Genomic DNA, 11,953 nt, shown 5'->3' on the forward strand with positions numbered 1-11,953 from the left:
TTCAGTATCTTGCTTCCTTATTAAGACAGAAATAAAAACACTAGCATTCCTTTATTTTGTGAGTTTCAATGTTTTCCTTGCTGTATTCATGTTTACTTTAAATCATTACTGTTTGGAGCCATATAGTGTAAAACAGCAAACATGAAATCAGAGTGCTGGGGTTTTTTGTCACATCATTTGATTTGTGTTATTTAGTGAAACAAAGTTAAATATGATTTGATTTAGCTGGTGTTATTTGTATTTACTTTCTTGTTTACTGTGTTAGGACCAACTTAATACTTTCAAAAAAAGCTTTGAGGAGGGACACTTTGTGAATATTTTATGTGCTTTTCAATACTTAACTGGCAAGAAAAGCTACTTTTAACATCACTTTACAATGAGTTTCATTCCAGAAATAAATAGATTTTAAAAATAGGTCTAGGTTTTTACTAACAGCTTATTTGCCCTATATAGAATTGCCGCAACTGTCTTTTTATTAGTGTATTTGTATTACAGTGTGAAATACTGTTCACTATGATGAAATTGAACAAATTATTAATGTTGGCAATACTTTTGTGTTCTTTAGCTATCTAGTTTATGGTTTAAAAGCTTGCATTTATAGTTAATTTAAAAATGCTTCCAGTATTTAGTGCTGGAGAAGCTTCTAAAACTTGGCACTCAACAAAATTTTTCTCCATCAGACTTCCTTCCTAGTAACTTTAGGACATTAGCAAAACCTCAGTGTCTTACAGTAAGCAAAATTTCTGAAACTGAAACCTCCCTGTCCTAATATAACAGACAAATAGAATTCTATCTATTATTTTTCCCAAAACACATATTCAGATGCATATAAGCAAGAGGAAAACCTAATAAATTAATATTTAAAATGTATCCTGAAATGTTTGATGGATAGTTATTTCAAACACTAGATTGGAATCCTTAGATAAAGCTTATTCTTGTATTTAAAAATATAAGCTGTCCAAAAAATATTTAAAAGAAAGTTTTGTCCTCAGTTTTTCATTGTCATGACTAAAAAATATTTTTCTTGAAAGAAAGAAATGTTAGTCTTTTACAGGGAAGAATAATATTGTATTTATGAAACCAAAATAAAAGAGCAAGCACATTAATGAAGTGTAGCATTGGTGATAGTGTCACAGAGTACATCTTGAAAATGGTTCATAAGTTTCTTGCTTGTTAGCAAAAAAAATCCTACCAAGTCTTGGAGAAAAATGTCTTAGTCGAAGTAGGCCTATACAGACCTTGTTTTACCACCCTTTCCATTTCATTGCTCATGGAGAATATTCTGAATTAGCTTAATGTTTAGATGACAGTCAAGCTACTGTGTCTCAGCAACTTGCTGTGTTACACCTGGTGAATGCTGACCGTGAATTAGACAAAGATTAGGTATGAGAAAATAATGTATTTGCATTTTAACAACAACGAACAAAATCCTTTACATTATATATATGTAGTGAAGTGAACTGTACATGGGCGGGCACACACACTCACAAATTCACAGTTCAGTTATTTCATGTCAAGCAATCCTCTTGGGCAGTTTTCTGTGTTTATGTTTCTTCAAAGCTGAAAACAGCATGAGAGAATTGTAATTGTTCATGTAATTGTCCAGGCTTCTCTTCCCATAAGCAGTTTAGCTTAAACTGACCTGCTTTTACTGTTTATGCATTGTTGGATAAGATGTTGCATATTTGTTGAACCATAGTAGTTTAAACATTGTTCTTTCTGAAACAGCCCTTGAGTGAGGAATAAATGTTTGCTTTATTTCTTCAATGGTTTCATAATTGATTTAAGTTCTGGCAACATAGAATAGATTTGTAGCCTATCTATTAGCATCTAATTTACTTGCTACTTGTATATACTTTGATACTACCCACTCCATTCTCCTAGAACAGGTCCAGGTCTTGTGGTAGTCTTTAAATCCTTTCCTATCTCCTCACAGCTCTAATTTGTATCTTCTAATGGAGCGTTATCTCGTGTAGCTGGGCACGAGGCATCTATCATGCAGCATGTCTAGTTGCAAAGTGCGTATGAAAAAAAAACTGGTCCCGGGATCATCCTTTCATCCTCTGAAGACTTCCCTTCAATGAGGCTCTTATTTGGGTGTTTTCCCTAAGACATCTGATTTCTGAGGATACTTGGGCAATTGGCATTCCTAATGCTTCTTGCCTGTAGCAAATTGGGTTGCAACTGGGCAATGAGGTCAAAATTAAACGGGGGCTGAAAAGTGGTAAGAGAAAAGACTACAATCATTTCAACTTTGCTTTTTGTAAGAAATCAAGCTTGGGAGGTGGTGGAATAATGTAATATGTGGTTTTAATCTGTTTCCCTCCTCTTCCAAGTGTTTTTCTGGAACAGCTAAAATGCCACAAGTGTTAACACATGAGAGAGAACTAAAGAAGCATTCAGACTGAGGAGTTCAAACTAAGTTTCTTACTCTGAGGCAAAAATATAATAGCATTTTAGAAGAAATAAATATTTATCAATACTGTTATATGAATAGCATGTTTAATTCCTGAATAATTTGTAGTAATTTAAAAAGCAGGAACTGGAACTCTTTTTATAGTTTAGTTGCTGATAGGAATGGAGTAGGCAATGCAGAAAGGGGAAGTATGATTCTGTGGCTACCAGCTGAAGTCGGACCAATCCATAGACCTCTTAAGGACAGTGGTCTTTACTTTTTCTTAAATTTGCACTGAAAGTTAAATATAGAAGCACTTGGGGTTTTGATAGCCCTCTCCTACTCTTGATTTGTTTAAAAAAAAAAAAATCCTTGATTTTTTTTTTTGTTATTAACTACTTAAGTCACCACTGGCCTAGCCATTTGAACAGTAAGCTGTGTCTTAAATTTATTCTCCTTTACTGAAAACTGGAATAAAAGAAAGATCTTTTCTGTCTTTGGAGGTTGCCTTTATTACCATCTACTTGAAAATAAAAGTATTATGACACTTTAAGAAAAATAAATAGTGTGAATTGAGATGAATGGGGATGGCCAATTAGTGCTGCATTGCTTGCTTTTTTGTTTTTAAGACTGGGAGTTTTTAGTAAACAGCTTTTTTTTTCTTCCAGAGTTGATATATTGAGATGACAGGATCCAAGTAACTTCTTTCATTCCCCGTTTCCAAAACACTACTTTCTCATTTGCTAAGTCAAAGAATTTTGTCCCTCTAAGTGATTCTGTGCTTCCTTTTTACAAGTTTTTCTCATTCTACTGCATGGTACTTGCTAGGGAAAAAATGGCCATGCTCATGAGGCAGCTGTAGATGACTGTGATAGTACCATCTTAAATTAAATTTAGAGTTATGTCGTGATAATGTGATCACGTTCAATACTCTTTCTTCCATTCCTTGTTGTCATGTGTTGCATCTTGTGATTACTTGTAATATCTCTGGGATTAAGTATATTGGCCTATGCATGTTTCTAATACTTTGAGCACCACAGAACAAATGTTACCATCTGGACAGTGCTGCAATAGAAATAATTTCAGTTATATGATCAATTTAGTATGTAAATGAAATAAATGTTTTTCAGCAGGGGAAAGGAGGGCAAAAAAAGCAAGATTTAAGTAGTAAATGCAGGTAAATGTGCTAACCATTGTTGCCTGTGTTGCACAGGTACAGGTTTCGGTACACCATCAGAAGAAATGAATAAAAATAAACAAGAAATAAAATATTCAGTACCGCCACAGAAAAGAACTAGGCGGAAGCTAATAGACTCTCCAGTCACAGCTCAAAGTCCTGTTCCGTCCAAGCACTCCAGTCTCCATCATCTGGAGGATTCTCTTACCAAGGATGTCAACCCGATTGTGTATACGCCAGAATCTTGCAGAAAGCCGGTACAAAGCTGCTGTACAGAGACTGTGGTAAAGACAGCTTTACACCTTTCAGGCCTTCAGGAAGCCAATACACGTAATATAGATATGCCAGTGAAAAAAGCAAGTATTATGGACTCTACATGTGACATTATTCCAGAGTGCAATGAAGCTCATATGGACTCAACAGTAATTCTCTATGAAGGAGCAGGTGAAATAACTGAAAGGACTACTAACTTATCCATGAAGGAGTCACAGCCGTGCAGCAATAGCGTTCTGCAAAGGTATTTTCCATTTATATAGGCAAGGAATATTACCCAAACACTTTAATCCTGTTTATCTTCAGAGCTAGGTTTTTCCATTGATGTCAATTTTATTTGTAAACACAACATTTTGAAACCAAACACTCAATTTTAATCTGCATCACATTCAATTCTGCCATTATTTTAAATCAATGGTATGTTAGTGATAACACATGAAGTTGAAAGCTTATCGTGTTTTACAGGATATGTACCAAAAATACAGCACTTGTGAAATTGTTTGTGATGCCTCAGGCAAGTTGCTTTCTCTAAGCCTTACTTTTCCTGACTGTAAATCAGATACCTTAACCTCTTTGATGTTGAGATGCGCCAGTGTAAAAGCTGCCGTGTATGTGTGAAGTCCTGTGAAGCTGCCTCAATTAATATTATTGAAGTGAATTTCCAGTATTGTTTTTCAACTTAACATATATTTACAGTTAAGAAAAATTTCATTTGACTTCTACCTAGAATAGATTTTACAAAAATATAATTCTTTGATTTCAGACTTAGTCTCTCTTCCTTAAAAAGCAAAAATCCTACTTCAGCACTTGAGAAGCCCTCATATATGGCAATGACTTCTGCTGCTGAGAGAAAAAGAAAGGTACTAAGGTAAGATTAAATTAACTTTTCTGATTCTATACAAATGAGTTTGTATTCACTTCCTATGTTCTCACTTCAGTTTTGGTATTATATTTCAAATGTGAAAACCTCTTATGCAAGTCATCTGGACCTACATACAAGATGTTCTGACTCAAATACGTTTGACAACTCAATTATTTTCTTTTTTTCCTGGCAACTTGAATAGAATCTTTTTTTGCTCTTGCTTTGAGGAACTTCTGTTGTTTTAACAGCACAAGTACAAACCAATACCATGTCTTCCATATCTACTGTCTACTCAAAATAGAAAGATGACACATAATTCTGAAAAGAGAAAATCCATTATCAATTAAAAATCTAATTTGTTTGAAAATGTTATACCTTTGCTGGAACACATTAGAAACTACCAAAATAGAAAGTGGAGAAAGTACTTACGTAGACAGTGCCTTTGTTTTTTCTAATAATTCATTTCCAGTCTCAGTTATTATGACTTAATTCTTGTGGTCAGGTCTGGGAAGAACTCCCATGTTGTCACTTCTGATTCGTGATCCTGAAAGAGGAGGAGCAGCAGAAAAGCTGAACAGAGACACTCAGTGGAATTGTACTTTTTTGTTTATTTGTTTTTGTTCACATATTTAAGGATTAGCTATCAGGTCAGTACTGATGAAACAGCTCTTTTTTTTTCTTTCTGGTTTGTGTTTTTTTTTTTTTTTTTTTTTTTTTTCCCCAAAAGCAAAATTTGATACAAGCTTTCTAAAACCATATTATGTGTCACCTGTTGCTATGCAGTGAGTGGAGCTGCCACCTTATGGGTCTTCTGAAGAATGTTTCAAGGCTTTTGGAACAAGTTCTGTAGATAGAAAGAAACTTCAAGTTTCTAGACATTCAAGCACTTTTGGTTTATTAGCATTTTTGAGATAGAAAAATCTTCTTAGAAGATCACAGGCTTACCAATTTCATGTTCTTGTTCTAATTGTTATTATTGTCCTAAACTGTTTTGCTCTAGGATGAGAAGAGGCTAATCTTGCATTTTCAATTTATCAAATAGTTGATTATGAATTTAGCAAAATAAATCTCCTGCTCTCTGAAACTGAGCTAGTCTTCTAGATTCTTTTTAGGGAGAGGTATGGGAGCTCTGGGAGCCTGACTTATCTTAAGGTAAATGTTCTAAGATAGGCTTTAGGAGTACTTTTTTTGTAGTAACTGTGTAATAATTTCCAAATTTGTACATGCTTATCTCTTCCCAAAAGACTAGTTCTTTCTGCTCTTTTATCTCATTCCTTCTGCGTCTCAAACACGTATTTCCCAGTTTCCAAGTTAGAATAACACTACAGGAAAATCCCACAACTTTTTTTCCTTTTGGGACTATTTCTTCTGCCTCAGATTGTAAACTGTCTGTAAACCAAAATTCTTTATGGCTTTGTCTAGCAGTTGGTGATGAATAGGAGGGAAAGCTGCTTACTTGTGCAGGAGGAAAAGAATATGCTCTGACTTTTCAGATAGGACATCCTTTCATTTCTCTTTCCTTTTTCCCTCTCTTTTCTCCCATGCTTTCCCTCTTTGAAGTAGTTCACTCCAGTCATTCATCTCCTACTAACATTAGACTAAAAATACAAATTTCAGACATATTCTTTATATTGGAAATATAATTTGAAGCAGTCATATTGCTAGGATAAGGGGTAAGAGACAAGTCAGTCATAACGTAGAGACTGCTTTCACTAAATAGCATTACATTTTTAGTGGCATAAGTTCTCTTCCAAGAAGCATGCATAAATAGACCTTAGGGCTGGCATAAGACAGGTCTTAGTCTGTACTGCTTGCTATATATTTTCATTTAGGCAGAAAATTATTGTTAAGAAAACTAGTATAAGTTAAGAGACTATAAAGTGGGAATAATACAATATCATTAGAGGAATGGGAAAAGCATAGGAACTTGGCACATAAGTAGAATTAGCTGGTTTATGAGGCTGTCTTACAGAGTGGAACCAGGGAAGTTAGCGAGGCAAATGCAAAAGGGTGAGATCAGAAAGGTTCATAATTTTCGGTGTAGACCTTAAGTCCGTCACATAAAAAGCTGTAAAATATAGAGGTTTTGTCTTAATGAATTTGAAGCTATAACAACTTTCTTGCAGCTTAGAGAAAAAGTATTGTCTGCTATGAAGCCACCCCCTCCAACTGTGTGGGAGGCTGGAGAAAAATTATGGTAGCAATAAAAGACGTGATTTGTTCAATAAACACAGCTTGGTCATTTCAAGGATTTTGTACATGCATTAAGATTATTTCTTAGTATAATTTGTATGCAATGACCATCAAATCGGCTTCTGTGGTTTCCAAAAAAACTGGCAGCTTGGTCTGCATTTTAACATAAGTGGCAACATTAGTTCTTATTTTCATAGCTGAAACATTCTTGTAAAGTTTTAGAAAGGAAAAGAGGAATCATATCCATATATATACACATCGCAAATAAATTAGTTTATTTTTTTGCATTGTGTTATGAACTACCAATACTGGATAATATCATTTAATGTATTTATACATTGCAAGGCCTCAACTACTGTAATGTACCTTAATCACTTTACTGAAAGCAAACTATTTTCTGGCTGTTTTTCCAGTTCTACATCAAACACTGGGTTAGACAGCCTCCAAGACCCTGTTTCCGCAAAACGCATTCGGCAAGAGGTATTGAGCCATAGAGCTTTGCGAGTGCCCAAAATGGCAGGTAAGTGTCAAAACATGAATGTATAATACTGCATTGTTAGCTGTGTTTGTACAGGAGGTCCAAAATTAAGGTCAATACTCAAGGTCTTCTCAACTCCACAGCATGTGTTGCTGTGATCAGTACACTAAGCCGTTGGTTTGAATAGTATATCTATTCATTAAAAAAAAGTGGTTCAACATTCAGATTATCTAGATGGTATCTAATCAAAACTGAGTACTACTACAAGCTTGTTGGGAAAACCTTTTCCCAAAAGTTAAGGTCTTCCACCAAAAAGTGTTTATATACTTGTTGAGAAATTTGGTGAACTTTATCACCAATTTTATCTTTGCCAAGTGTGGGTATTTTGGGCCAACGCTTTCTGTGAAAGTCTGCTACAATTACATGGCTTCTCTCTGAGGTATATAAATCTTTACTGTAACAAACTCAGTTACAATTTTTTTTTTTCCTGTAGATGTGCACAAAGTTCTTTTGTTCACAACTTTACAAAAACTTCTTCCTTACCTAGTGCATGGCACTAAGTTGCTTCGCACCTGCAGTAGATTTTAATGCACTGAATCCTCACAATGTTCCTTTTATCTCTACCCACTTGTCTCCTTTTCCTCTCTATCTTCAGAAATACATTTAATTATTTTAGTTAGTGCAACTTCTTGGGTGCTTTAGAGGAGATCAAAGATTGTTTAAAGTTTGTCTGCTGTTCTTATGAAATAGTCCAGTCGTGTAGCTTTCCCCAGTGGCGTAGGCAATGCACGAGTTTTACAGCACATAGGTGTTTTTATGTAAGGACTGATGTGAGGGAGCAAATACATTTGAATATGTATTATTCTTCAATCATGAGAAATGTTGAGGTTCTATTACACTAAACTTTCTGAAAACTGTAAATCTGAGGCTGAACATTGTCTAACCAGTAGTTACTTATTTGGCAAAGGACATGCGCAGTTACACCAGTATCCATTTCTACTACTAGAGACTGGGTTATGAAGTTACCAAAATCAATGACTACTCTGGTATTATTAGGAAACTGCATAATGAAGCACCACGTTCTGAAATAGACATTCTTCAAAGTTTAACTGAATGTAAAATACAGTTTCCCTTCAGAAGCATGCATTACAGGAGAAGAATGATATACAAGCAGCTCCCCTAAGAGGAAGAGCTGCTTTCGAATTAAGTAGACAAAACTGTCTGTAATGACATAGTGTTCATTTTTCAATACTGTTCTATAATAATAAAGATTAATAAAATTTTCACATATTTCTGTTTTTGTATAGGCCGCCGCGCCTTTTTAATAGCATCTGATGTCAACTGAGGGTCTACTCATTGGACTTTCTAGGCAATTAGCACACTGGATTACTGAGCTGAGAGTGATTACATTTTTGCATAGCGAAATTAGACTTTCAATAAGGACAATAAATATGTGTAAAAATTCTTAGACATGGTCTGAAAAGAAGATCCAGGTGGGCCCAATTCTGCTTATGTTTATTGAATGAGTGTCTCCTATTTTTCTCCACTAGGAATTAAAACGAGGAACTGGAAGGATGAACAGGATGTGCCAAGAAACGTACTTAGAAGCCTTTCTGAAGGAAACGTAGCGTTGGGTGTTAAATCTAGAACATCAAGAAATCTTTTACTTCATGTTTGTAAGAAAAAAAATAGGATTTAGTTCTGAGTTCATCCATATTTCAAGCAAGAGTGATGGAGAGCAAATGAGAACAGGATGACTTTGATTTTTTCCTCTTGTGAATTTTTCCATATTAAAGATGTCTCTCTCAGTAATGCACTGTTTCAGAAATAACCACTTTTTGGAAATATGAGGATTTTGTTAAATTCTAAAATGAAATAAGTTATTTTTTGTCTCCTGTTTAAAGCTTACAAATGTCTTTTATATATTAACAAATTAATAAGAAACATCATTTGGACTTGGAAATGGAGAAGTGCACAGTATACCTTTTGCCGTAATCTTTGTGAGCTTTTACCTGTGTTTGATTAACAGATCAGGCAATGCAAGTCTTTAAGGGATCAGTTGTGTGTAACTTTTAGATGCTACTTTAAGTTGCTTACCTACAGCCAGTCTTACTTTTCTAATGAGAATTTTGTGATACAGAATTTAGAAAAATTGTTCTGACCTCCTAAATTATTTTTCCCTGAAACTTCGTAATGTTAAAATTGTTTTTCATTTGGAAGCAAGTCAAACAGATGTTTAATATTAAAACATGTTCATGCTTAGCATTAGAAGCCAGTTTTTCCTTAGATATGTTATCATGGATAGATACTACCAATGTAGTACCAGGAGACAAAAACTTATGAAAAGTGTTTTTAATGAAATATTATATCTAAATGTTTTTAATCTTTCTGTTTTTAGCCTGTTACTTGGTTGTACATGTTCCTGTTTCATTATTCAGTTTAATTCAGTTGTAAATAGGGTAATTACATTAATTAGTTTGAATAAAGTTTTGTTTTAATAAAAGCAATATACTGTGACCTGAACTTCTAGAAAAAAAAGTACTTTTTGCCTTTTTCATTACAAAAAATGTCTGAATTAATTTTGACAAGTATTGTTATAAATACATGTAGTTCATATCACATCGTCTGATAAATGCTTAGTAGTAGAGACAAAGGAGTTGTACTGTAGTGTTGACACCCTGCCGACCCTTAGGAACATGGTTCTAGTGTGTTTGATCTGTGCAAATGTAAGTGCATACATGAATTTTCCCAAACTAAGGAGAACTAGAGAAGGAGTAACAGGTTCCAGTGGCGTCAGACAATTGTCTGAAGCAAGGAGCTTGCAACCCAATCCATTAAGCAACACAAAGTATGCTACAAAATAATGTTCTGGCTTTCAGCAATAGTAATGGGCATAAAAGAGCTTCACAGGTTGTTACTATTATTCTGTTCCCAGCTTTTTGTGATTTCAGAGAACTGGCCTCCATGCTCTAATAGCTTCTATCAAATTTGTACCTTAAATTGTTTCAGTATTACAAATGTTTATAGTTTTATACATTTATTTTTGTTCTCTATATTCTTTGATATTTACACAAACTAATATAAACCTTCTTTCCAGTTATATCTCCCTCTAGCTATCAAATGTTGACATATTTATTCTTGACACATTGGAGGGGCATTTTTCAGAAGGCTTTTGAAGAAGGAAATGGTAACTGCCCGTTTAAGCATTCAGGACCACTTGCAGGAGGAGTAGACAACATTGCAGAAGCTGACTTGGTCAGGGAAGTTCAAAGAGGAAGGAGTGATTCTTTGACAAATAGACATTGTTAGTTAAAAATAATGACATGAGAAAAATGGAATCCTCTTCTGCATTCTAAGAGTAGTACAGGTGATGTAGACGTGGTGAGCATGGGGTTGTGCTGATAGTATAATGAGGAGTGAGAAAATATTGGCTGTGGAGAAGGCTTTTGTGAATAAAGTTCTAAACATCAGAAAAGCCTAAGAACTAGAACTTGGGATTTGACATACATTTTGACCATACATTTTTGATCTATGATATTTCTTTCAGATTCTCAATTCTTAATATAAAATGTGCACAGGGAGCTTCTTTTCGTACTGCTTCACATGTGCAAGAGGCATGTTGGGCTTTGCTTAGAAATATAGTTGTAATGTGCATTGCTCTCGTGGCATGTAAGACTTAACATCTAAATGTTCCTAGCAATTTAGAAAGTTTTTTAGATGAGCTTGTGTATACAACATTTTTATACTAAGTCAAAACTTAGAACTGATGAGATCTCATCTTTTCTTAATGTGTTCTGCATACCCCTGAGTGGAATTAATTCTATTGAATTGCAACGCTTCCAGGGACTTGTTGAGAAAATTAGCACACTGAGATAAGAATTGATTTCTGTTCCTATCTGCTAACCAGATGTTGATTACAAGTTTGCTAGCTACATATGTATTTACCATTTATAACTAGCATAAATTAAATGTTTCCAGGAATTAAGAGACTGAAGCAGGATTTTCATATTTCGGATTGCTGTTGATAATAGTCTGCTCTATTAATTGTACATTTGTATTGTTACATACTATGAACACAGCTAAACTTCGTAAGCAGAAGGTGCTTCAGAGCACATTCCACGCACAGTGCTGGTACAGAACTTTTCAGTACCTAGTAAGTTTCTGTGAGATTGACAGTTTCTTCTTGAGTAGAAAGCAAAGAATATTTGGGAAGCAGAGGAGGTATGAATAGAAGTAATTTTATTTTCTTGCCAATCTACATTGCCTGTTACCTGTTGGCCTGCCTTTACAAACTAATTTAAGTAATAGCATTTATCTGGAGTATACATTTAATTGATTTCATTCTGTTGTACCATGCAGCGTTAAATCACGCCAGATGGGATGTAACAGAATATTGCACAACATAACATGACTCAGGCTGAATCAAGAATTCAAGTGATTTGGGTCAATTTAATCTTGCTTAGTGTAAAAAAAAAAAAAAATAGCAGTAGTTTTAAAATAAATTAACTTAAAGAAAATGTTATGCTCCCTAACTATTCTGGAGTCTGACGTCTTGGATAGCTAATACTTCATAGG

The 11,953-nt window shown here is 34.5% G+C and overlaps 1 protein-coding gene across 1 annotated transcript in view; it reads left to right on the plus strand.

Annotated features, from left to right (window-relative positions):
* Window positions 1-9,208, plus strand: part of KIF18A (kinesin family member 18A) — a 36,385-nt gene extending 27,177 nt beyond the window's left edge. The window contains exons 13-16 of the mRNA XM_010122636.2: window positions 3,609-4,089; window positions 4,609-4,713; window positions 7,314-7,420; window positions 8,929-9,208. Coding sequence (XP_010120938.2) covers window positions 3,609-4,089; window positions 4,609-4,713; window positions 7,314-7,420; window positions 8,929-9,077 — 842 coding nt within the window. The 3' untranslated portion in view covers window positions 9,078-9,208. The remainder of the gene's footprint in view (window positions 1-3,608; window positions 4,090-4,608; window positions 4,714-7,313; window positions 7,421-8,928) is intronic.
* Window positions 9,209-11,953: the final 2,745 nt, after the last annotated feature.

Source organism: Chlamydotis macqueenii, chromosome 5, assembly GCF_036417535.1.
Source record: "Chlamydotis macqueenii isolate bChlMac1 chromosome 5, bChlMac1.mat, whole genome shotgun sequence".
In the NCBI taxonomy this organism is placed as follows: Eukaryota; Metazoa; Chordata; class Aves; order Otidiformes; family Otididae; genus Chlamydotis; species Chlamydotis macqueenii.